This window comes from Panthera tigris, chromosome A2 (genome assembly GCF_018350195.1).
Source record: "Panthera tigris isolate Pti1 chromosome A2, P.tigris_Pti1_mat1.1, whole genome shotgun sequence".
Lineage (NCBI taxonomy): Eukaryota > Metazoa > Chordata > Mammalia > Carnivora > Felidae > Panthera > Panthera tigris.
Window position 1 is genome coordinate 149714542 of NC_056661.1, and position 25028 is coordinate 149739569.

The 25028-nt window shown below is 49.2% G+C and overlaps 1 protein-coding gene across 5 annotated transcripts in view; it reads right to left on the reverse strand.

Moving 5' to 3' along the window:
- Positions 1-4572: 4572 nt before the first annotated feature.
- SLC13A4 (solute carrier family 13 member 4) overlaps positions 4573-25028 on the reverse strand; it is a 45007-nt gene continuing 24551 nt past the window's right edge. For 3 of the 5 annotated variants that reach the window (XM_042973112.1, XM_042973104.1, XM_042973099.1), the window contains 12 exons: positions 24924-24963; positions 24080-24157; positions 21901-22085; positions 17035-17154; positions 15704-15805; positions 14028-14129; positions 13208-13305; positions 12869-12993; positions 9264-9425; positions 7912-8049; positions 7096-7254; positions 4573-6210 (listed from right to left, as the gene is read on the reverse strand). In XM_042973112.1, coding sequence (XP_042829046.1) covers positions 6073-6210; positions 7096-7254; positions 7912-8049; positions 9264-9425; positions 12869-12993; positions 13208-13305; positions 14028-14129; positions 15704-15805; positions 17035-17154; positions 21901-22085; positions 24080-24157; positions 24924-24963 — 1447 coding nt within the window. In that variant the 3' untranslated portion in view covers positions 4573-6072. The remainder of the gene's footprint in view (positions 6211-7095; positions 7255-7911; positions 8050-9263; positions 9426-12868; positions 12994-13207; positions 13306-14027; positions 14130-15703; positions 15806-17034; positions 17155-21900; positions 22086-24079; positions 24158-24923; positions 24964-25028) is intronic. The other 2 variants (XM_007076256.2, XR_006212944.1) reach the window with 2 other exon arrangements.

Genomic DNA, 25028 nt, shown 5'->3' on the forward strand with positions numbered 1-25028 from the left:
TTGCTCTTTAAAAAAAAGAAAAGAGGGCGCCTGGGTGGCTCAGTCGGTTAAGCGGCCGACTTCGGCTCAGGTCATGATCTCACGGTCCATGAGTTCGAGCCCCGCGTCGGGCTCTGTGCTGACTGCTCAGAGCCTGGAGCCTGTTTCAGATTCTGTGTCTCCCTCTCTCTCTGACCCTCCCCCGTTCATGCTCTGTCTCTGTCTCAAAAATAAATAAACGTTAAAAAAAAAATAATAAAATTAAAGAAAAGAAAGAAATCACCATTGTAATTTGTCAAATATATAATTAGTCCATTTTTTTTTTGGTTAAGAAAATGTTTGAATACTTCACTTTTCCCATGGGTCAAGATACAAATGTGATTCAGAATAAAGAGTTTCTCCCACTCCTGTCCATCAGCAACTAGTTCCTCTTCCTGGAGGCAGGCTCTGTCAAGTTTCCTGTATACTTTGAGGAAGATTCTTTGCCTAAACAAATACATGTGTGTGGTGGGGGAGGGAGGGGAGGTTTACACAAATGATAAACTGTATTGGTTCACCCCTGGCCTTTTATTTTATTTTATTTTATTTTATTTTATTTTATTTTATTTTATTTTATTTTTTAAATGGAGATCATTCCATATCAGTATGTAAGAAACAAGGAACCTGTTTCCCTCCTTTGGCTCCATGAGATTCTAGTGAATGGATATACCATAACTTACTTAATCTGTTACTGATGAACATTAGGGTTCCTGTCTTTTGCTGTTATAGTGATGACCTTGAACCTAAAGTTATTATACGTATCTGTGCGGAGTATGGCTGTAAGCTAAATCCTAAAGGTGTAATTTACCCTAACTATAAAGTCTCATTTGATTGTGTGCTTTTGTTTTAGGGGACTTGTTGGGCAGCTCACTGATAATGCCATTTCTGAAGAAATTTTAGCAGAATCTGTAAACTGGAAGACTAACTTAGAGACACCTTTATTCAGGCAGTGATGACATTGGTACTGCGTGATTATAAGACAAAAGGTTCTGTTTTCTCTTTGAAAACGGGGATCTCTCATACATGGGTATGGGTTTTATCCCTGGCAGCTTGTCCTGGCGTGTGATACAGGTGACGTGAAAACAGCATATTATGGTGTGACTTCACCCTAGGAGTGAGATCATGGGCAAGCGTCTTATTTTTCTGACACTGTTGTATTCTCTGTAAGATGTGGACGCAATATCTACCTCATACGCTCACATGAGAAACAGGTGAGATAATGTATGTGATGTGTTACACAGTGCTTTGCAAATTGCCCAATAAATAACAGATACTGGCCCAAACACGCTGCTTTTGGTCAGAATACTTTATTTTCCTGCAGTTGCTTTTGGAACCAGTTTATGAACCATGCAGACTTTGTCGTTACTCTGTGGTCACTCTCCTGGTTGCTGATGAAAATCTAGAATATCTACCTTGATCACACTTCCTGGCTCATAATTTTTGATCTTGAATGACTGAATTGTTAGCAGAATGAAATACAGCCTTGAAGGATAAAGTTTTACCGCTTTTGAGGGTATTCAAAATGCCACAAGCTTAGAAAGGTAACTTAAATGTTAGGAGATTAGGTCTCTCTATTACGCCTTGTAAACCAAGCACATTGGGATTTAGGGCTTCCCTCAGGAGTGACTCTTACCCTCGCTCCCCGGTGGGGAGCCATCCAGCAAATCCATTCCTGCATTTGCCTTCACCATATAAACTGCTCCGCAGTGAGTACCGGCTGCCTCCGTGCTCCCCATTCAGATACCCTCTTCTAGTTAGGTTCTTGAAGCAGTGAAAAGGGGCTCGGAGTTCTCAGGCAAGGTTATCCTCACTGAGCTAGAGGAGGAGCCCAGAACCATCACGGATGTTGGGGTGTAGTTGAAACTTTGCAACGCGAGTGAGGGGTGCAGCCATTGTGATTGTGGCACTAAGAGTGTTGTTACGCAGGGACTCTTGCCTCACACACCCTCAGAGGGAGGGGAAGAGTCCCTGCAAGACATACTCGTCTTCTGCTTTTAAAAATGTTGGAAAACTCCTCTGTCAACGTGGCTTAAGAAAACTTCTTGCCATACCTGATCATAAAAGGAAGATTACTCACGTGTGCAAAATATGACTTCAGGGTTGATGTTGGGAACTTCATAAAGACATTGGACCTGACAAGTTTATCCTTAAACCACAATCCTCCCAAACAAAGGGAGAGAAAAACCCAAACAACCTCATTTAACATCATCAAAAGGGGTGTTAAATATTTCAGGAGTTGAAGTTGCCATTGATGTCTTCAGTGGACTTTTCTAGTGATTTGGTGTTTTAGGCAATTGAGCAGAGACCTGTTGCTGATTTAGAGGAACGATTTCATTTTTTCTAGCCCATTTGTAGGCCCATTTTTTCAGTTTCCATTTGTAGGACGGTAGAGGAAGTTACAGCGTGTGGTTTCTCTAGCTGTCTGCATACGGGTTCACAGAGCATATGTGCACGTGCATGTTTTCATTTCCACTGAGCAGTACAGTCCCCAGATACAAGGCTGGTGTTTGTTTTTCTGCTGAGGTCTCCTGCCTTTTTAATGCTTTTTCTGTTAGTCCCCCTGAAGGAACTCTACAGACTGTCCTGGAGCAAATGAGGCTTTTTCTTAAACTGCCCATCTTGGTCTTTGCACGTAGCATTTCCATTCCTTACTCGTGAATGAGTGTTTTTTTCCCTACTGACCGTTAGGGCCTTGTGGAAGGCCACAGGGTGGCAAAGGGAAAATATTTGGAGATCTTGCCTGGTGTAATAGGGGAGCTCGTGACACTCAGATTTTCGTGTTTATGCCTTTTCTGAATCTCCATGTGCCATATTTCATCAAATACATTTTTTTTACAAGGTGCTGGGAAACACCGGAACGGTGAGGTTTTATGGAAAGTGCACAGGGTGGGGCATTGCAAAACCTGAGTCGCGGGCCCATGTGGATCGTTGCCCCTGTGGTAAGGCCTTATGCAAGGTGCCGTGTGGTTGCATCATTTTTGCATGTGCAATTGTAAAAGATCAGGACAAGAAAGAGTCACCATGTAAATTGCTGGGCAGTTGTGCTAAGAATTCATTTAGTGAGGGCAGCCACGGGATGGGTTACACGTGTACTTGGTCTCTCTCACCTTTGTGTTCTAACGGTTTGAACATCTTGCTATATACTGAGAGTGATTCTAGTGTTTAGATGTACTTTTGCAAACGTGGCCCCTAAGTGTGAAGCCAACTACGTGATTTAGTATTCAGCTGAAGAAACAGATCTTTTCTCATGTTGGAGGGAAAACTAGCTGTGTTTTCTTTACTAAAAGGTGGTTCACGAGTCTTTGCCATGTAAATGCTAACATAAAAGATTGTGTACCATGTCCTTCATGGGTGACTAAAAGGAATTTCAAAGGCAATTTCCAAAGGCAATTAGGCAAGTTTGATACATAATTGACTTGAAAATAAGGTGCAGTGAAGTGTCTTTGTTTCTCAGTCATCTATCAAAGGAGCAGGTATAAGGTGGTCACTTACTGCTTTCTTTTTAACATTGTGATGTTAGAAGATAAAAGTCAAATTGTAACCTGTTTGCAAGAGACTACTCAGGAGAGCCTTTAGTTAGTGTCCATCAGTGATGACAAGGGGTCGTTAGTCGTTTCTGACCTTTCCTGTCCCTGGAATGAGCAGTCTTGGTTGGCCTGATCTCTGATGTTGGGAGAGAACAGTGCTGCTTTTCAGAACGGTCAGTAGACCGGACTGAAATAAATGCTGTTTCTCAATTGGCCAGTCGAGTGCACTGGCTCCTGGAAGCTTCCGGCAGCATCTGCCGTGGGGAGCTGCACTGCTTTCCCTTTAGGAGTGAGTGCGGTTCTCAAACGCTCAATGGTGGCCAGTGATTCAGGTCAGCTTAATTCTAAGTCAACGCTTCTTTCTCTTTTTACTTGTTTATACTCCTGGAATCTTACTATTTGCACCTTTTTCTCACTGTCTGACCTAGAGGCTTGGGGTCCAAGTTCTGTAATTGACATTTGACACTTTGGCAGCCATGACGATACGCTAACACCCTGCCTCTTCTGAACATTTCATAGCAAGAGAACTATGCAGATTCCATCAAAGCAGCCGTAGCGTATATTACACTGGGATTTTATTTGGGCTCAGGAGGTCTTTATTTTCATCACTAGTCACATAATGTGGCCTAAGCTCATTGATGCAGAAGAAGCAGTAATATCCGCGGTTAAATCCTGTCAGTTTCGTTGTGGTCAGAGCACGCAAGTGCTGACCGGCACAAAAGCAATCTTAATAATTCACAGACCCTTGATAAACTAAGAGAGCGACTTCACTGATAAGTTATTGTTGTGGGGAAACCGGCCATGCTGTCAGTAATAACTTAAAATCAAGTAAAACAATGTAGCAGCTCCAGGGTGTACCTTTTCCAGTAAGACCTACTTAGCAAGTAACTGGTGGTAGAAATCAGAACTATGTAATGTCTCCAAGCCAGGGGGATTGGGAGCTATATCCAGTCATCGAGCAGGAACATCTGTCGTGGAGAAAACGGCCTGGTTTTCAAGAGGAAGAAGGAGGCCTTGATTTCCAAAGTGATTTTTTCTCACAGGAAACATTTATTAGGTAGTTAGTTTACTATATCGTATGAGTTGCGGGGGACTTGAAGAGACAGAAGACGTCTCTCCCCTCGAGGGGCTCCCTGTAGGAAGTGGCTGGTGTGTGAGGCCTTCTGTACTTGCTTTCTCAGGAACAAACTTACTCATTACATCCAAAAGAAAGCCAGTCAGATATCGCTAATAGCACTGTGGTCTTAATGATAGTTTTGGCCTTTTTAATAAGACAGGTATGGAAGTTTTTTCTCCCTCCCAACTCACCCAATGCAGTGGTATTGATGATTAGTGGAAAGCGAAGAGAGAGACAGGTGCCCCCCCCCCCACTCTCCAAAAGTAGAGAATTCCTATGAAACCTTCCGTAAGCCAAAATGACATAAAGCGAAGAGGCACTTGCCATTCATTTATATGGAAAGACGTTTGAGCGTTTCCAGACCTCCGCAATAACCTCTCTTAGGCTTCCCTGATACCTTAGGAACTTCTTGCTGACGGGTGTGCAAAGTAAATGGGCATACAGCACAGACGCTCGCAGGTGCAGCTCGCAGCTCCGGCGGCTCCGTGCAGAGACGCTGGGTGCAGTTCCCCGGGAGGCGGCCCAGTGGCACCACTCCAGTTGCTCAGGTTGCGCACTGCCCCTCGAAGGGCTCGCCGCAAAACCACTGAACACTACTTGGACTCTTCTCGGAAATCCAAAAATCCTCTTCAGATTTCCTCCGGTTAGCCAAAACAGGTACTCATGTAGGTCTTTTGTAAAAGCAAAGTGGCGTAATCAGAACTTCTGAAAAGCCGGGGATACCTGTACTGATTTCCGTGTGTCTTCTGTCTCTACTTCTTTTTCCTTGGACAAAGAGAACAGTACAAGCCTCTTTCTAAAGGGGGACACTATTTCTTTATGGGAATTTGGTGCCAAGGGTAAAGAGAAGCCATTGAAGGGAGATGCTTAGAAGGGAATCAGAGTAGTGGGAAAACAGTACTGATCGCCACAAAGAGGACTTGCCAAGATCGCCTTTTTGTGGTGAAAACTTAGGATAGAAACGCCGAGGAGAAAGTTCCGGGGGAAGATTTTCCTCCGAAAGAGGAGATGTGACTACACAGGTGGGATGATTTGATTTCTCCTCCAACTCCTAAAAAGGGGTTAAGGTATTAAGAATAACATGGAAGCCAGTGAGGCTAGTTTGTGAGGCTTAGTTAGCCTCTGAGGGGCGACTGAGTCAGCCTTTCTGCTCTTCCTGTCCTCAGAAAGACCTGGAGAGCCCAAGATACAGGACGTGAGAACGGTGCTAGGTTTTCCTGAACTACAGTGCTGAGGAAGGAGGGCGGGGAAGAAGGCACTAACGTCCCAGCATCGGAGGCTTCCTGCTCGTCACCTGGGGTGGCAGGCTGTGGAATCTTCTGGTGGGGGTTGTGTGCTCCTGGCGGCTTTCTTGGTCAGATTCTGTTCGGCGCTCGTAGCTCCTCTGGCTGGGCTGTGTGCCCGCTCGTGTCAGGCCTGATCAGTGAGGTTACTGACCTTAGCCCAGGCTGGAAAAGTGTCCAAGTGGAAGAGGCTAACTCCCCATGTGTTGATGGCCACCATCACGATCACCAGGCCAATGACATTGACCCCCAGGCCAGCTTTCACCTGTAGGACACAAACCAAGCCCACCCAAGTCACTGAGCGGGCAGCAGCACAGACCCCGGGTGCTCCTCTGTGCCCCCCGCCCAAGGGTTGGCGCTAGTCTGTCGCAGTCACTGCCTGGGATCCGTAGTGTTGCCTCGAAGGGTGTCTTGGGAGTGTGGCAGGATGGGAGAGGCCACTAGAACTGTCTCCACCTGCAGTGCCGTCACTCCCAAATGGAGGCCTGGCACGTGTGTGCTTGGAACACCAGGTCTCTGTTTAAGACTCACGCCAAGCAGGGGACCCGCGTGATAGGGAAGTGCATTAAGGCAGGAACTTCTCGGAACCTTTAACGTGCTGATACGTAGGGGGACCTGTAGGAGAGGCCAGGTTCTACAAAGCCTTTGCCACTGTTAACCGTGTTTTCCTTCCCAAAGGAACGGCCTACGGAAGGTTGTGTACGTGGGGTTCACGTGGAGAACCAGGTCGGCTGCCTCTGCTCAGCCCTTCGGCGGGAGAGTGACGCGGGCGAGCTAGCTTTGCTTCTTTCCGCTGAGGGGATGTCGCCTCCACGACTCAGCCCTCCCGTTTCCGCCACGGAACTGAGCCTCACAGGCCGAGGGGGGGGTGTGTGGGGCAAGATGGATGGCCGAGCCAGGGCCAGATGGAAAAATGTATAGTAAGGAGGGCTGGCGTTAAGTTGGGAAAGCCGTGAGGAGATGGTTCCAGGCAAGTGACTAGATGCGTTGGCTCCCTGCTTTGTGGACAGGGCCCTGGACATATTAATCGGCCTTGCCCCCTGGGCTTTGGGCGTGGAGGGCCGCCCCTGTCTCCTAGCAGAGGGGGCAGGTTCTAAAGGGGCTGATCCTTTAGAAGGAACCACATAGAACATTTGGTTGGCACCCCCACCTTTAGAAGATGAGGAAATTGAAGTCTCGAGTCAGCACCCAGGACTAGCTCACTTCTTGTCACCTGGTGCCTTTGAAAGGCGCTGTCTCTGATCCCTCGATTCCAGGGTAGAAGGTGCGGGGGGATGGGGTGAGTGGTGGGGGCACCCGGGAGAGTTAGCTGGGGGGACAAGAGAGTTGGGGCCGAGCTCAACTCTCTTGAGCAGACAGGGTCGCACAGTAAGAGATGGGGCGGTGGCGGGGGGATGGCGGTGACCTCCCTTCCCCGAAGTATTACAGAGCGCTTAGGTGAGCGGGTTGAAAGCTGAAAAGGATCTGAATATCTGCTCCTGGCCTGGAGCTCTTGCTTCCTTTCCTCCATTTGATATTTACAGGGCCGCGGAGAACGAGTTTGGACTCGAGTGAAAAAGAATTGGTGAGGCCCTGCTCCGTCATCCCTTTCCCTTTCCCCTGGGCCCCTGTGGTGTCTCCCACTCGGCTCCCATCAGTAAGCCAGCAGCTTTTTGAATGAACATGCCTGCTGGTCCAGTTAAGAAACGGAGGCAAAGACTCGTGCCCCATCCCACTGGGCTGCGTCTCGTGTCTGTCCCAGCTTTGTCTGTCCGTGTACCTACTGTCTCCCAGAGTAGGGTGGCAGAGGAGGTGGTTGCTATTCATGGTGCCTGTGGACCAACCGAAAGCCTTCTTACCAGCACCATTCTTTCTACCACACTGCACTGGGTGTTGGCAGACCACAGGCGCTGCCACAAAATGATAAAGTTCAGGAGAAGTCCTCACAGCTGCCGGGGCTGGCGGGAAGAGGGCGGCCACGACTCACCATATCTTTGATCTGGCAGTGCCCATAGCTGAAGACGATGGCGTTGGGGGGATTGCCCACGGGCAGCATCACTGCAAAGGAGATGCACATGGTGACTGGGATCAGGGTGTAGAGTGGATTAATGTGCAGCGTTTCGGACTAGGAGAGGAGAGAATTCACAGACACGTTAGCGTCGAGATTATGCTGGCGTTTCTTGGGCTCAGCATCGCAGGCACGCTTTCAATGATGGTTTGCTGTTGGCTAACATGGCTGGAGACCACGCGCTGGGGGTAGTTAAATCACCACCCTCAAGGGCATACAGTGCCGGGCAACCCAAATGGGCTCATGCCGCTCCCTCTCTCCCCATGGAAACACGGGCCTTAAGTTCCCTCCTGGAAGGGATGTTTCATTTTTGGGGCTGGTCTAATTTTACTCCTTAGCTGAGAGATTCATCCTTCGAGCTCCAATCTCATGAATAAGCTGCTTTGATTGGAGTGGGGAGGTCCTTCATCCTTGGGGCGCAGAACCAAGGTTGTTTTTTGTGTTTTTTTTCTAAGTAAGGTGTTTGCTTTGCATGGGATTTGAACCCATGGTCTTGCCCTCGTCGTTGAGGGGTTTTAACTAAGTGCCCTCCCGTGCTCACACAGGTGACAGAGGGAGACATCTGAGCAATGAGCAGAGAGAGTGACCGGGGGTAGTTTGGGGTTAAAAAGAGCTGAAAGATATCCTTTTGTGGGGGGTGGGGAGGAGCCTTTGTTTTCTAGGTTGCAGCCCGTGGATGGGACAGACGCAGCAGCATCGTGTCTGGGGCGTTACTTTGGGCGCTGCTCAGCCGGGCTAAGATCTGGCAATTGCTCTCCTCCCCTGGTCTGTCAGTAACAGACTGTTCTGAGACCGTGGGGTAAGGCTGGCATTGCCCTCAATTCTCAGACTCTCCTGGACAGAGAGATTGGGGGGAGGTGGTGATGACAGAGCTGCAGTCTCGGTCTTTACAGCTGAATGTGCTCCTGGGGGCATTTTGCCTCCATTTTCTGTCGTTATTCCTCCTGCCCTACTGTTACGTCTTAGGACAGAAAGAAATTTGATGATGGTGAGGAATTGGAATCCTAGGGTTTTAAAGTCATTTTGTCCATTCAGAACTGCCTCAAAACTAATCCTGTCTTTCGGAAAGGATTTTCTAGAAGCCTTGCTACAATCTATTAATTTATTGATTTACTTCTCCGTGGCTCTTTGAAAGACATCATCTCCAAACTATGGCTTGAACACCAATCAGTGAAGGCCATGGGAATGACCAGAGGAGAGGGGCAGCCATGGGACTGCTCCCTGGGCCCGGGGGAGCCCATCTGGACACCTGGGAGCCCTGCCCCACTCACCAGGCTGCATAGGATAGGCAGGAAGATGGTGATGGTGGCTGGGTTGCTCACAAACTCTGTGACAATGGACACCAGGATGCATGCCAACAGGGTGATGGCCCACGGTGGGAGGCTACTCAGAGACAACATCTGGTGCCCAATCCATGTGGAGAGGCCAGAGCTCTGCAGGAACACAGGTGATACAATAAGAAGAAAGGAGGAAACACCCATTCCCAATGGAATTCTTAGACTCCAGAAGGTCAGGGATGTGGGGGGGGGGTGCTGGAAGGAACCACCAGGAGTCATCTAATTTGCCTCCCTATTTTCAGGTGGACTGGACCCAGAGGCATTACTGATTTGATGATTAATTAGACAGTTTTTATAGCCCAGAAAATTCTTTATGATTGTATAATGGCTAGAGATTTTGGGGGCGACTAGCCCCTCAATGTCAATCTCATTACTCTCTCCAGCTTCTGACATTCTCACTCTGGGTATTCAGTCAACAGTGCTTTTTACACAGACTCCCCAGTGTAATCCTCACTTTTGCTTTTGAAATCTAGCTCGCTTATCACCTGTGAAAGGGTGAAAATTATCAACATCTTTGGATAATGACCTTTCCTGTGGTTTTGGGGGAGTCAGTGGGCAGGGCTGAACACTAGAAGCTTTACATGAGTGATGAAGGAGAGGATTACGGGTCTATCTCCACTTAGTGGGAAGGTGCCTCCTCCTGGGAAGGTGACCCAGAAGCCGAGTCATACAGTCCCAACCTGTTTCAGGTTCAATCTCATCATGGCTGACATCAGGATCTACAATCGTCAGTGCTTTTTCATGACACAAGATATAAAGGCATGCTGCCACTCTTGAACCTTTTCCATTAGCAAAATTTACATCGATCCGCTCCAATAAATGAATATTCCTTCTTAGAATAACTTATTTGGTTGGGAACTGTTCATTTGCCAATGGTGAAGATCCCCTCCCTCCCCTAAAAAATGAAGGACACCATTGAATCCTTGTACTAAAAACCCCAGGTCGCCATATGCATTCTCCTCCCTCCCTCCCTTCTCCTCTCTGTCCTGTGGTTGATGTGCTCTGCTGTCCCCTGAGTACCCTGGAGACTGCAGATGCACTAAAGGACTGGAGAGTAGGGCTGGAAGCAAGGTGAGACATCTTATAACTCCTCAAGGTCAAGTCCTACTCATATTTTGCTGTTAAAGACAGCATCACCACATCGTCAGCAGGCTTTTTCTCCCTTTTGCTGAATTCATCAAAGGCTACTTGATCTCTATAGCACCCCAAGGCGAGCTCATAGGCAGCTGGTGACCGAAGGCCTTCAGAATTCTCTCTGCTGTGGCCCTTTTACCTGGGAGCCTTGACCGAGAGCTGCAAATCCAACATGCGGGGACTACAGCAATTCATGGTTGGTACAGAGCTTTGAGGCCTATAGGAACTCTGTAATTATTATCTCGTCTAGCATATTAAACCTGGCCCACTGGACAAAGACAGGATAAATTGATAAATTTAAAAATAAATTGATAAATTGGATTGCGAAGTTAGAAAAAAGCACAAAGGGGCGCCTGGGTGGCGCAGTCGGTTAAGCGTCTGACTTCAGCCAGGTCACGATCTCGCGGTCCGTGGGTTTGAGCCCCGCGTCAGGCTCTGGGCTGATGGCTCGGAGCCTGGAGCCTGTTTCCGATTCTGTGTCTCCCTCTCTCTCTGCCCCTCCCCCGTTCATGCTCTGTCTCTCTCTGTCCCAAAAATAAATAAAAAACGTTGAAAAAAAAATTTAAAAAAAATAAATAAAAAAAAGAAAAAAGCACAAAAAGGAAGTCTTACTTCTTTTTAAACCTTGGTATGCATTTTACATTGGATTTTCCTCATGTCAAGACTGAAATGATTTCAAACTCGGTAGGAATCACTATGTCATACTTGAATTATATTACTAAAATTAGTAGAGTCATTAGATTGTACAGAAATACGAACTATGCTATCTGTAGTACATATACAATTTAGGTTTAAAAAAAAAAAATCTTTCCAGGCTAGACTCAGGGGCCAAAACTAACAACTGAAATTCAAAAAAGATAAATATGATATTCTGAACTTGGAATCAGAAATACCAACAGCATGTATACAGAACTGGTTGAAAGACCTGAAGTTTAATAGTGGCTAACAGTTAAAAGAATGAGGGTTTAAAATTGTGTTGTTTATTTTCGAGAGAGAGAGAGGGAGAGAAAAAGCACGAGTGGGAGAGGGGCAGAGAGAGAGAAAGACAGAGGATCTGAAGCGGGCTCTGCGCTGACAGCCCGATGCAGGGCTCCAACTCACAAACCGTGAGATCATGACCTGAGCCAGAGTCGGATGCTTAACCCACTGAGCCACCCAGGCGCCTCCAGAATGGGGGTTTTAATTGGCTGCAATTTCAACAAAAGTGTTGACATGAGTGCCATTGAGGCCTTGTAAAAGCGTCCATAAAAATACAGAATGGTGCTTGGATCAGAGGTGAGAGTTGGGGCTGGAGTAATAGGACTACTTGACTCTGCGGTAGACTGACCGCCTCTGGACCACGTTTGAATAAGGTCAGGGTCAAAGTGTAGTGAGTGGTGAGAGAGACCAGCGTGGTAAGGGGTCACTATTTCTTGATGAATGGTTGAAGGAACTAGGGACTTTTAGTTGAGAGAGGAAAAAAAAAAAAAAGATCTAAGGGGATCTAATAACTTTTTATTATTTTAATAATTATTACCTAGGATGGGGCTCCAGAGGAGAGAGTCAGAGCCAATAGTGGAAGACAGACAGAGGACCTGAGCTGAATGTAAAGAACGATTCTCTGTTCCCTGCTCAAGAATACCCGGTCACTGGTGGTGTTCAAGCCCAGGGGTGTCGTGCAGGGAATTCCCTCATTGGGTAGACGGGACCCAGTGTCCTCCAAGGGTCCTTCCAAGTGTAGGATTCTTTGACCTTATTATTAGTGATGCAGATAGCACTGGCCCTCAACGAATGGGCAGTCAGAAGTGAGCCAAGTTAATGAATAGAGCAAAGGTCAAAGGACAAACGGTGTGAACCTGATTCATTGTGAGGATCATTCTCTATTTCAGGAAGGGCTAACGCTTTCCCACTGGCCCCCTTTATAAGATCTCATCCCAGTTCTGCCCAGTCAGGAAATCAGGGCGCGTTTACAGCATATGCCTGAGCGTTAGCGTGCATTCTCCCAAGGGGCTCAATATATGCATAAGGACTGACTGAGGGCTAGTTCTCCGTGTGTCAGTGCAGGGTGTCTCCGGGCCCTTACAGACACATCTCCTAACACCACTGTCACACGCCCACAGGGAGATGGCTATGAAATCCAACAAATCTTTTGCTTGTGGCAGTGTGGGCCGGTGAGTGAGGTGTGAGTGCCCGTGTGCCAAGAGCCCATAGCTCAGCTGGTCTGTAGCTCTGTTCCCAGCAGCATTAGCTTAGGAGCTCAGGGCAGGAACAGGACACGGGATGGCCACTCCCATCTGGACTGTTCCCTTGGGTGACCATTCACCTCTCCCTCCGTGCCTTTGAATCTTCCTCCCAGAAGCAAAATGGCCATAGGTAAAGCAGCTTGAAAATTCTTCGGCCCAGTGACAACAGAATTCAAGAGTTACCTTGCTGCCTGAAGCCAGAGCATAGCCTCCTCCCACCAGAATGACAATCTCCCAGGGCATGGTCTTCTGGAAGTCCTTCCAGGTGATGATGGGCTCCGTCCCCCGGGAGGGCTCCTGGTTCTGCCCTGGATCACAGGTAGACAGAGGTAGAGCCAGATGAACCCTAATAGGTGGGATTCATGGAGTAAGGGCCTAACTGATGGACCGATGATTTGGGAGAGGGCTCTGCCTCTATCGTGGGGTACAGGGGAGGCACTCAGAACAGCCCCGGTAAATCTCCTTCCCCCAATTCTGACTTGGGTATTATTGACTAGGGCCAGCCCCAACTTCTTCTCTCACCGTCACTCTTCTTCCCAAAGCAAGGCTTCTTTGCCGGGATCAGGAAAAGGAGGAAGCCGAGGAAAACGGAGACTGTGGCATCCGTGCGGTAGCCCTTCCTAGCAAAGAGACAGGCAGGGCTGGAGGAGGAGGGTAGCACGATGTCTCAGAACAGTCCCTCTGAACGCGGGGCCTCTCTTTGGGACCCAGGCTGGAGGGCGGTCAGCCTTCCCTCCTGCACCTGTTGCCCCACTAGCCAGCTGATGTCTGGAGGCTGGTGGCTAAGGTGGATGTCTAGTGTGGATCTACGGGCCCTAGAGAAGGAGACATCAGGAGTGATTTCGGTGAAGGGGAAGGGAAAAGGATGAGTTCTCTTTCCTGCAAGGGCCACACCTCCACGTGTGTCTTTGCTCAAAGGAGAAGCCGTGCTGAGAGAGAGCGGTGGCCCCGGCCCTCCGAGGTCCTGCCGGGTGGCACGGGGGCCTCTGCCTGCCTCTCCCTGCCAAGGCCTCAGCCACCACTCTCACAGCTGATCTTGAACCCTCAGAGCCGCCTGTGAGGCAGCTCCAGTAACAAGACCAAGGTCACACGACTGGTAAGGGGCAGCACCACATCCCAACGCGACACACAGAGGCCACGTGGCCATTTTCTTCCTGACCCCACACTCTGGCTTCCCTTAAAAGAGGGGAGTTTCCAGGGAACAGAAGAGCGCTGCCCTTAAGAATGGAGGAGGGACACAGGTGGGACGTGCCTGAAGACTCTGTGTGTGTATGTGGGCGGGGGTCGGGTGGGGGTGGGGGTGGTGGTGGTGTCTCCTTAAGGAGGAGACAACATCACTTACTTTTCAAAGAAAGAATCCCAGCCAGGAACAAAGCCAGGCTCCCGGGTAAACCACAGCACGGTCATCAGGATGAAGAAAAATCCGGTTACCATTTCAGGGTAGCTACGAAATACAACAGAAAGAGCTGCTCCAGGAACCAGGAAGTCTGCATGTTTTTCACTTCGCTGCAGGCGCTCCTGCGTTCGGGGCTCAGAGCCACCAGCCCACGGCGCTGAGCGGCTGCCGGGAAGTGGGAAGCGGGCTGAGAAGGTGCCAGAACACATGGCGTTAACCGCGGGTCCTCGAGGTGAGGGGGGAGGAGATATAGGGTGGCACAGCGGGATGTGGTTGTACAACAACACGAGGTCCACGGGGCGCCCGGTGGCTCACGCGGTTAAGCGTCTGACTCTCGGTTTCGGCTCAGGTCATGATCTCACGGTTCGCGAGACAGCGCGGAGCCTGCTTGGGATTCTCTCTCTTCCTCTCTCTCTCTCTGCCCCAACCCTGCTCTCGCTCTTCCTCTCTCTCAAAATAAATAAACACACATTAAAAGGAAAATAAGACAAAACACAGTACGGCCACCGAAGAGAATGCGGTGAGGCCCCCGAACGCTGCTGGTGAGGGCAGGAGCTGCGACAACCTTTTTGAGGGAATGTGCTGATGTATATCAGGAGCCTTCAACTCGGTCCTTCCTTTCATGCAAGGAAATAACCAGAAATGCCAGTGCTATGTTACCTATTTAAGAATTCAACACTGAAAATGGAAACAACCTACATATTCAGCGATAGTCCATGACATCAGGTACATTTTGGTATAACTGTAGGCTCAAATGAGATACATTTAATGATCGTGTTTGCATAGCAGAGTTAATGGCCTGGGAATATAACGACAGCCTAATCCTAAGTGGGGGGGGCGGGAGGCAAGATATAATACTGTGTTTAGTTTGGATTGAATTTTAGCAAAAATACATATAATTTTGCACAAAACAAGCATATAAGGAAGAGTGCATTATGTTAACAGTTGTTGACAGTTAATACTGAATAACTAAAAGTCGACTTTAGTTTTTTCTTTATGTTTTCCTTATGTCCTAAATGTTCTACAATGAACATGTATTCCTTTTATAAATTAAAACATTTAAAAATACTGCTTATGCCGGGATCCTTTTGCCCAAACTGTACCTGCCAATTGCCATCAAAGGAGAAACGGCCCCAGATGGGACACAAGGTCACTGGGGAAAGCTGATGGAAATTGCTGAGGATGGGGGTGTCTTCAAGTCTGTATCTGGTGATGCCCGATCCCCACCCCCCCCACCCCCGCCCCAGCCCCCTAGGAGTGTCTGTGGACCAGCAGTGGCCCATTCAGAGCAGTGTGAGGGGGCTGACTTTATGGGGAATTGGGCCTGTCCCCAAGAGTGTGGCTGTACTGACTCGCACATCTTTCCCCGACCACCCCACGTATGACATCCACACCCACACCACGGCTATACCTTGGACTTCGAATATGGTAAACGGGAAGGGCGGCCACCTGGAGTCTGGGCCAGCCGGACTTGGGCATTAAGTAGCAGTTCTAAATGCCTGGATTCATAGTTGCGGAAAACTCCCCCAGCTCAAGGGACTGTCGAGAACAAGGCTGCTTATGTGCTCACTTTACCTGCCATGCTTTCCTGGGGGGAGAGAAGGTGAATGGCTGATGTTTACCTAATGGCTCCCAGCTTTTCATATTCCTCTTGGATCCTCTTCTCTGACAACGCTTCCCTTTTGGTCTTCTTCTTCTTGCTCAGAGAGCAGGTCTCTCTAAAACTGAGGAGGAAGAATGAGCAAAAGAATGAGACAGAGAATCCAAAGCAGGCTCAGCGCTGTCAGCGCAGAGCCCGATGTGGGGCTCAAACTCATGAACCATGAGATCGTGACCTGGTACCAAGTCAGATGCTTAACCGATTGAGCCAGGCACCCGATACCCTACAACTTTCTTTTCTGCCAGGTTTCACAGCCTCTCATCAGCCTCTCCCATAGGCTTTTGGGCATATTTATCTGGGTATATCTCTGGTGTATGGGTGTGAAGTCATGTCTTACAGACTTGGTAAAGTGTATTTACATGGGGCTGTTTTCTACGTGCTGGAGGTATAGAAGTATGCGGCTGTCATTGATGTCATAGTAGCCTCTGTGTTATTAAAAAAAAAAAAGTCTGGGGGTGGCTGGGTGGCTCAGTCGGTTGAGCATCCGACTTCAGCTCAGGTCATGATCTCGCGATTTGTGAGTTCAAGCCCCACGTAGGGCTCTGTGCTGACAGCTCAGAGCCTGGAGCCTGCTTCAGATTCTGTGTCTCCCTCAGCCCCTCCCCTGCTTGCTCTCTCTCTCTCTCTCTCTCTCTCTCAAAAATAAACATTAAAAAAAAATTTTTTTTTTAAAGTCTGCTCAGAGAACATTCCCTGAGCAATGGGAGTCTTGGGTCCCATGGACCAATATCAAAACATCATGTGTATCTTCCCTTTATGTGTTCGAGGCTGGTCAACTTATGGTTATGAAGAAAAGGCTTCGTAAGCCGATTAATGTTAGAAATTATATTGCAGGAGGAATAGCTAACTTGTGGTTCTGAGAAATATGAGCGTATTTCATGCAACGACTAAGTATAAATCAGTCACGTGTATAAAACAAAGCCTAAAGAGACTTCTACTTGGAGTCACGTTTCTTTAGAAATTAGTTCAAATCACTCCGTATGCTTTGAATGAAATGAAACTACATTAACCACCCGCCATTCACACTTGTTCTAAATCAGGCAGTTCCTTTAACCAGCTAGTTGGAATTAAGAACATTCCACCGTGGAGCTCATAGTGAAGTGCAGAGTCCGTGTATGTTTAGAGGGTCTAGACCAGGTGACGCCTGACTCCCCATCTAGTATGGTGCGTTCTCCTCACGCGTCCTCCAGGGTTATTGGTGGCTCCCCGAGCAGTGCTCTCCACGGCGCGCACCATGACTTTGGATGGACGGGAGAGCCTCGGTGCCTTGCTGGGCAGGGCCCTGGGACTCACTTGCAGCCCAGGAACAGCCAGTGCATCCAAAACCAGCTGACCACCAGCATGATGAGGGAGATGGGGAAGCTGAAGAGGAACCAGGTGCCGAAGTTGACCACCTCTGCAGCTGGGTACTGGCTGGAAGGGAAGAAACCAGGTCAGTGATTAGAAAAGGGTGGGTTCCCGTGTGGTGTCTGGGGTAATAAGCGAAATGCTCCTTAAGAAGACATGCATCAGAGCTAACGGCAGAGATGATGGTAACAATAAGGTAACACGTTACCTAGAACTCACGTCTTTGACAGTTGCAACTCTACTGGTCCCAAGAATTATGAAGGAAACTTAAAAAAGGCACCTAAATACCCAAAATTGATTTCACTGAAACGTATATACTTTGCGCTCAGGAGAGCCACTCGGGAGCTCTTTGCTCTTAATTTATATAAAGATTCTTCTTATATGTTTACTCATCTGTTTTTCAGGACAACAGAGAATGCAAAGGACAGTCTGGTATACTTTGGGTAATAAAGTCACTGAAGCAATATGAGCTTTGACTGGGGGATGCAATTCTGGAGAAGTTTGGACTCTAGAGCATCAGGAGGGTTCCCGGTGTTGACTGTGCCCATAGGAGAACCATGACTTAGAATCTCTAAATCTTTGATCAACATGCACTGGTGTCTTAGCGTCTCAGGGAGGTTACCCGGAGGACTCTCCATTCATCGCCAGGCAGGGCGGTGGCCCCAGCCCAGGTGTCGTTTCCTGGGGAGCCACATGTGAGCCACGACTATAGCCTAGACAACACCTGCATTCCTTTGCCCTTGGGCTCTTCTAGTCGGGACTGGGCACAGAACTCCTCTAAGCTGGGAGGAGACTGTGCCCCTCTCTTCACACTAGACACTGCATGGAAAAAGAGAACGACCGAGAGAAGAATCCCCCAGAGAGAAAATACAGTGGAAGCACAGGACGCAAGAGTGTTTAATCTTCTCTGCCATCACAGAGAAACAACGCTGTTGTTTTGCACTGTGGCCTGGTCGTGGACTTACCTTTACCATCGGTGTGCCTCTTGGGAAGTTGTGACAGCTCGTGCCCTCCCTAAGGGCCAGAGTCACTGTCAGTCACTGTCAGTGACTATCAGTCACCATCAGTGGAGAGAAGGGCTTTGGGAGCTAGAAGGACACCAGAGGGCATGTAAATCACTGAGTGATCACTCTGGGCTGCGCTGGGCCAACAGGCATGAAGTCTTGCATCATCTGTTCTCTGTACATAGAAGCCTAGGCCCTGCTCCTGGACCCAGGAAAAGGAATGGATTTTTCGAATAGATTAAATAGACTTTTGTGGATAAATGTTAGGGCCTAATACCATCTATAGCCTTTAGAAAGTGTGACTGTATGTACTGAATGTAACAACCAATTTGTAGATTTTTTAAACACAGCCAGGATGCACTCTGGGGGTGGTCTGTTCACCAGTGGCAAGAAAAATAGCACGGTGGCATTTGCAGACCAGCGGGGATCCAGGGAGTCCACCTTCCTTTCACAGAATTCCTGCTGTCCAAGTAAGCCAATGTTATGACTGAATGTACCATGACACAAGCCAGGAAGTAGACTGAGGGAATATGAATCGGCCCAACCACAGAGTGAACCAGAAATTGAAGAGCAGAAACTCAGAGCTTGGACAGAATAATATGGTGTGACGACTCCGTGAAGTTCACGTCCCAGAGACTTTGGTCTTAACTTTCATTGGCCATCTCCCCCGCCCCCCCACTCCTCCCTCCCTCCCTCCCTCCCTTCCTCCCTCCCTCCCTCCCTTCCTACCTTCCTTCCTTCCTTCCTTCCTTCCTTCCCTCCCTCCCTCCCTCCATCTCTCCCTCCCCACCTCCCTCCCTCCCTCCTTTCCTTCCTTCCTCCCTCCCTTCCTTCCTTGTTTCCTTCCTTCCCTCCCTCCCTCCCTCCCTCCATCTCTCCCTCCCCACCTCCCCCCTCTTTTCCCTCCTTTCCTCCTTCCTTCTTTACTTCCCCCATTCCCCTTCAATCCTTCCTTCCTCCCTCTCTTCCTTCCTTCCTTTCCTTCCCTCTGTTTCCTTCCTTCCTTCCTTCCTTCCTTCCTTCCTTCCTTCCCTCCATCTCTCCCTCCCCACCTCCCTCACTCCTTTCCCTCCCTTCCTCCTTTCCTCCCTTCTTTCCTTCCCCCATTCCCCCTTCAATCCTTCCCCCCTTCCTTCCTTCCTTCCTTCCTTCTCTCTCTGCTTCCTTCCTTCCTTCCTTCCTTCCTTCCTTCCTTCCTTCCCTCCCTCCCTCCCTCCCTCCATCTCTCCCTCCCCACCTCCCTCCCTCCCTCCTTTCCTTCCTTCCTCCCTCCCTTCCTTCCTTGTTTCCTTCCTTCCCTCCCTCCCTCCCTCCATCTCTCCCTCCCCACCTCCCCCCTCCTTTCCCTCCTTTCCTCCTTCCTTCTTTACTTCCCCCATTCCCCTTCAATCCTTCCTTCCTCCCTCTCTTCCTTCCTTCCTTTCCTTCCCTCTGTTTCCTTCCTTCCTTCCTTCCTTCCTTCCTTCCTTCCTTCCCTTCATCTCTCCCTCCCCACCTCCCTCACTCCTTTCCCTCCCTTCCTCCTTTCCTCCCTTCTTTCCTTCCCCCATTCCCCCTTCAATCCTTCCCCCCTTCCTTCCTTCCTTCCTTCCTTCCTTCCTTCCTTCCTTCCTTCTCTCTCTGCTTCCTTCCTTCCTTCCTTCCTTCCTTCCTTCCTTCCTTCCTTCCATCTCTCCCTCCCCACCTCCCTCGCTCCTTTCCCTCCCTTCCTCCTTCCCTCCTTCCTTCTTTCCTTCCCCCATTCCCCCTTCAATCCTTCCCCCTTTCCTTCCTCCCTCCCTCCCTTCCTACCTTCCTTCCCTCCTTCCTTCCTTCCCTCTTTCCTTCCCTCTCTCCTTCCTTTCTTTCTTCCTTCCCTTCCTCCCTCCCTCCATCTCTCCCTCCCCACCTCCCTCCCTCCTTTCTCTCCCTTCCTCCTTCCCTCCTTCCTTCTTTCCTTCCCCCATTCCCCCTTCAATCCTTCCCCCCTTCCTTCCTCCCTCCCTCCCTTCCTCCCGTCCCTCCATCTCTCCCTCCCCACCTCCCTCCCTCCTTTCCTCCTTCCCTCCTTCCTTCTTTCCTTCCCCCATTCCCCCCCTTCAATCCTTCCTTCCTTCCTTCCTTCCTTCCTTCCTTCCTTCCTTCCTTCCTTCCTTCCCTTTCCTGCTAAATGGAAGGGTGTGTTTATCCTCTTGGCTATGATCAATTTCTCTGCCCTCTGCTCTGGAGCCCATCCTTTCTTGTTTTCTCAGTGATATCACTCTATCAATCATCACCTCTCTCCCAAAACTTTAATTTTCCTCTCACCTGGCCATGCCTATCAGCATTTAAACATCTTCCGTCTTAAAACCCCCTCTTGACCCCACTGGACTCTTCCTTTGTCATCATCCCATACCTCTCCTTCCCATCACAGACAACTCTCCGTCTACTCACCTCCAGCATACTCCTCACCTCACTGACACTTGGCTTCACTTTTCAGTCTGACCAAATTGCTCTTGCCTAGGTTACCTCTGTGTCACCAAATCAAACGGACACATTTTTGTCCTTCTTTTCCTTATCCATTCAGCCACTTTAAACAGTATAGCCCACCCCTTCCTCCTTGAACACTTTCTTCCCTTTGATGGAACGACACTAGATTTTCCTCTTCCCTGGGTGATCCCTTTTGTTGTCTCATTTATAGTCTACTTTAAAATATTCAAGCTTAATATTTACGGTCCCTGCTCTAATTAACTCTCTCTGTTTTCCCTGAGTGATTGATCTCCTTCACTCTCCTGACTTCAGTTTCCACATGCATCCCACCAGGACCCAATGCCATCTAATCTGTGGGCCCAGAACAACATGCAAATGTGGGGCCACTCGTTCAAAAATTATTCAGAATTTTCAGACGGTGACAGCAGAGCATTGAGCTAAGTATGGGGCCCTTCTGAGCATGGTAGTTGATGTGACAACATGGGTTACATGTTCATGAAGACAGCTCTTCAGGCCACTAAATCTGTGCCTTTAGCCTAAAAATAAGATTCAGAGCTGTGTATCCATCTGGACGTCTCAGCCTCCACATCAACATTTCCTCATTTTTCTGCTCATTTAGGTAAAGGGCGACGCTCTTCCCCCAGCTGCAGAAGCCATGAGTCTGACAATCAGACTTGGCCTTTCCCTCTCTCGGGCCCATCTCTCAAATCTGACCATTTCTCCACTGCTGTCTGTGTTTGCAGGCCATCACCAGCTCTCTCCTGGGCATCTGCAGTGCTGTCCAAAATTATCTTCCTGCCGCCTACTTTTCCTTCCTACTTCCTTCCTGCTTCCTCCCTACTTTTTCCACTTTTTCAGTCCACCATCAGTTTCCCAAACTGTAAATCCGATCACCTCACTCCCTGCCTAAAATGCTTCAAAGACGTCTCATGGCCTTTCAGATGAAGTCCAGACTCCTTCGTGGGCCTCAAGAGGCCCTTTGCACTCTGCATTTCCACCTTTTGCCCTCCGCCATTTTCTTTTATGGGCTCTTTTCTCTCGCCTCAGTCCTGCCACTCACTGCTTCCTTTGGAAAACCTCTCTTCATCCATTGTACTCCCACTGGGCCTCGGGTCTCGCTTCCAAGGCTGTGTCTTTGGGGAGGCCTGTTCTCCCTGTAGACTGGGTGGCCCCCGTGGGCTCTCCCAGCAGAACCCTGCCCCTCTCCAGTCCCACTGAACTGTCATGCTCGATGTCTCTTTTCCCTCTTGGTATGGAAGCTACTCTAGGTCCATTTTCTGCCCTATCCTTAGCACCCAGTTCCATTCCTGACACGTAGTGGCTGTTGAGTAGGTATTTGTTGACCAGGTGAGTTACTTACTTGTTGAAGTGTTCCAAGAAAATGAGGCTGGTGGAGGTACCAATAATGGTGGTCAGGCCCCCAATGGTAGCGGCGTAAGATATGCTCAGAGACAGGCACTTGCAGATCATCTGGTCACGCTGGGACTTGTACTTTCTGTTGAGCTCCTGGTTCCTGGGCCCAGGAATCAGGACTAGTGGCTTTTCCTATCGGAGGAAAATTAGTCAGTGCCTCCAACCCAGCTCGGGCTGTCCCCTACACAAGGCATGAAAATAGGGGCATCATGGCACAGTGGAAAGACAAATCCCAATCCTAGTTCTACCGTTTACCAACTTGGGCAGCCCCGCTGGGCTGCATATTCTTCTGTAGAATGAAGATCTTATTTTCTCCACAAGACTGTTATAAAGAGTAAGTGAAGTGACGTACGTAAAGCACTTAGAACATTTCCTGGCATTTAACGAATGCTAAGCTATTATTACTTTTGTTGTTAGTAACAGCGTGTTCTGTTTCTCACTTGAACTCCAGCAAAACTGGTTGCTCTCCGCTCTCTGTGTGAATAACACATGGAAGGTGGTTGTTCTATCCAGAGCTGGAGTGACAGTCCTGACCCCAAGAGGACTGAGAAGTAACGCTTACGTTGCAGGGGGAATCCAGTGTGTGATTCTCTCCTCCCTTCCTCACGCTTTTCTCCTTTTCGCCTCTTGGTTTTGCCTCCCCACGCCCCTCCTCTCCTTGTATATAAGGCCGGCCTTCTGTCTTCTCTCAGGTCCTGTTTGGCCCAGATGGTGGCCTTTCAGGGTCAGAGGTTGCTGACCTCTGGTCTCAAGTATAGATAAAGAAGCAAGTGCCCTCTTCTCCCCCAGGCCTGGTCTCCCCTCACTGAGTCTTCATGAGACCAAGGCCAGCAGGCCAGATCCCGGGAAAACCACGGCAAAGAGGCCATCTTGCCTCCTTTCTCAAAGCCCTACCTCGTAGGAGGGCCCAGGCCAGTCTGGACCCTCCCTAACCTTCCTGAGAGATTCATTATCAAAGCTGGAAGAGACCTCATAGATTCTCTGGTCCAGTGGTTTTCTACGATCCTTTCTACTAACGAACATTTTCACGGACCTCCAATGCATAAAATATGATGTAGCATTTCATCAGCGTACCTCTGTTTTGTAACTAAAAGTACACACGTGTGGTCGGGGCGGGGTGGGGGTGGGGCTTGGATTTGAATTGCGATGCTCCTCTCACTACTAGTTCTAAGGCCTGGGGCACATGATGTGATGTCCTTGCCTCATCTGCAGAAATGGAGTTCCAGACTGGTACCTCACCGAGCCAAGACTGGGGAGAAAATGCTTCGCACGTGCTTGGTACATAAAAAGCGTTTCATAAATGGTGATGGTTATTTATGAGCATGATGGATGTTAAGGAATTGAGATTATTTGGATGGACACAAAGATTTGAAATCAAGGTTTTTTTTTGTTTTTTTTTTTTTTAACAGAAGGACATATATGGCATATTCCTGTTTTTATTTTTTGAAATCAAGGGTTTTAAGTGGTAGCTGCAATTTTATACCAGCTTCAGTATCTATCTTGTTTCTGCATTTTCTTTCAGTGGAATAGTAAGTAGCAGGAGGATCCTCACTTGCACAGAAAAGGTTTTCTTACAATCTCAGAATCAGTAAAATATTTGCGTTTTTCCTGAAGCACTTATGAGAAACAGCTTGAACACCTCTGATCTAGTCAAACCCCCAGTTAAAAAAATTTTTTTTAATGTTTATTTTTTGAGAGAGAGAGAGAGAGAGCGAGAGAGAGCGTGCGAGCACAAGCGGGGGAGGGGCAGAGAGAGAGGGAGACACAGAATCCGAAGCAGGCTCCAGGCTCTGAGCTGTCAGCACCGAGCCCGACGCGGGGCTCGAACTCACGGAACCGTGAGGATCATGACCTGAACCACCCAGGCGCCCCAACTCCCAGCTTTTATGGCTGAAGAAAAAACAGGGGCTCAGATGGTAGAATGGCTTGCCGAAATCAACAGTGAGTTAGATGTTTTATCCCCGTGGCACGTGCAGGCCAGACATGCATGTGGCTGGAGGGCTTGGTGGCAGCTCACGGCCCTGACGCCCTCATACCTTGAAGGCCAGCGCCCTGTAGGTAGCTCAAGGCCTTTCCGGCCCGGAAACAGGGTCCGGGGTGGGGGTGGGGGGGGTGAGTTCTATTACCTGGGATCGGTGCTGCTTCTTGCCCTGGGGGCTTGCCATTTTGACAGGGTTGGTGATTGGGGGCACCCCATTCAGGTTCTGCAGGGACAAAGACCATCACACTGTCAGGAAGACGACGTGGTGGCCCTCAGAGGGACCACGTAGTCGCCCCCATGGGCACCCCACGCCTCCGCGCAGTGGAAATGGGAAACCGGGGAGAATGCGCAGCGGGGGGCCGCCCCACTGTGCCTCCAGCCCGCACCTCCCCATCCAGCCTGGTATCGAGCCGCCCTTTTGCACAGGCTTTTGAAACTGGGCAGAGCACGGCTGCGTCCTTGCAGGAGAGCCCGGCTTTCTGGAACTTCATTAGCTAACGATGAATCCTTCATTTTTCTTTAACGCGAAGGAGATGAAAAACAAAAATCCCACCACAACAAAGTCCACAGTGTGGGCATCAAAATTTGGGCTGCCGTACGAAGACGTAAAACCAGCTCTGGGGGAGGAGCGAGGCCGTAACCTCGGCTTTCCTCCGTGAATGTGACCCTTTTCCTAGTTTTTGCGCGGACTCCCCAGTGCAAGGAATCCCGAGGGTGAATCTGTGCTTCCTGGAGGGCTGAGGGTCGGGTTCCCGCGAAAAAGGCCACCGTGCACTTGATGAAAGGCTAAGCCCTCTCGCGACCGGGGTTCAGAGGTACGCAGGCCCTTGCCAGGAGCCCGCCCGGCCCCCTCTCACGTCTGGGCTGGCGCGAGCACCTCTCTGTTCTCACACCAGCGGTGCTGCTGGGCTCCAGGCCATCTCTGTCCCCGAGTCCGCTCGAGGGACCTCCAAGTGATCTTAGAGCACGGAAAACACCCAAAGCCTTACCTTGTCCTGCATCAGAGAAGTGAAGTCTGCAGTCGACGTGCTGGAACAAAGCAAAGGAGACGGGAACACAACAGTGGACCAGACCTCATGCCCTTCCCCGCCCCA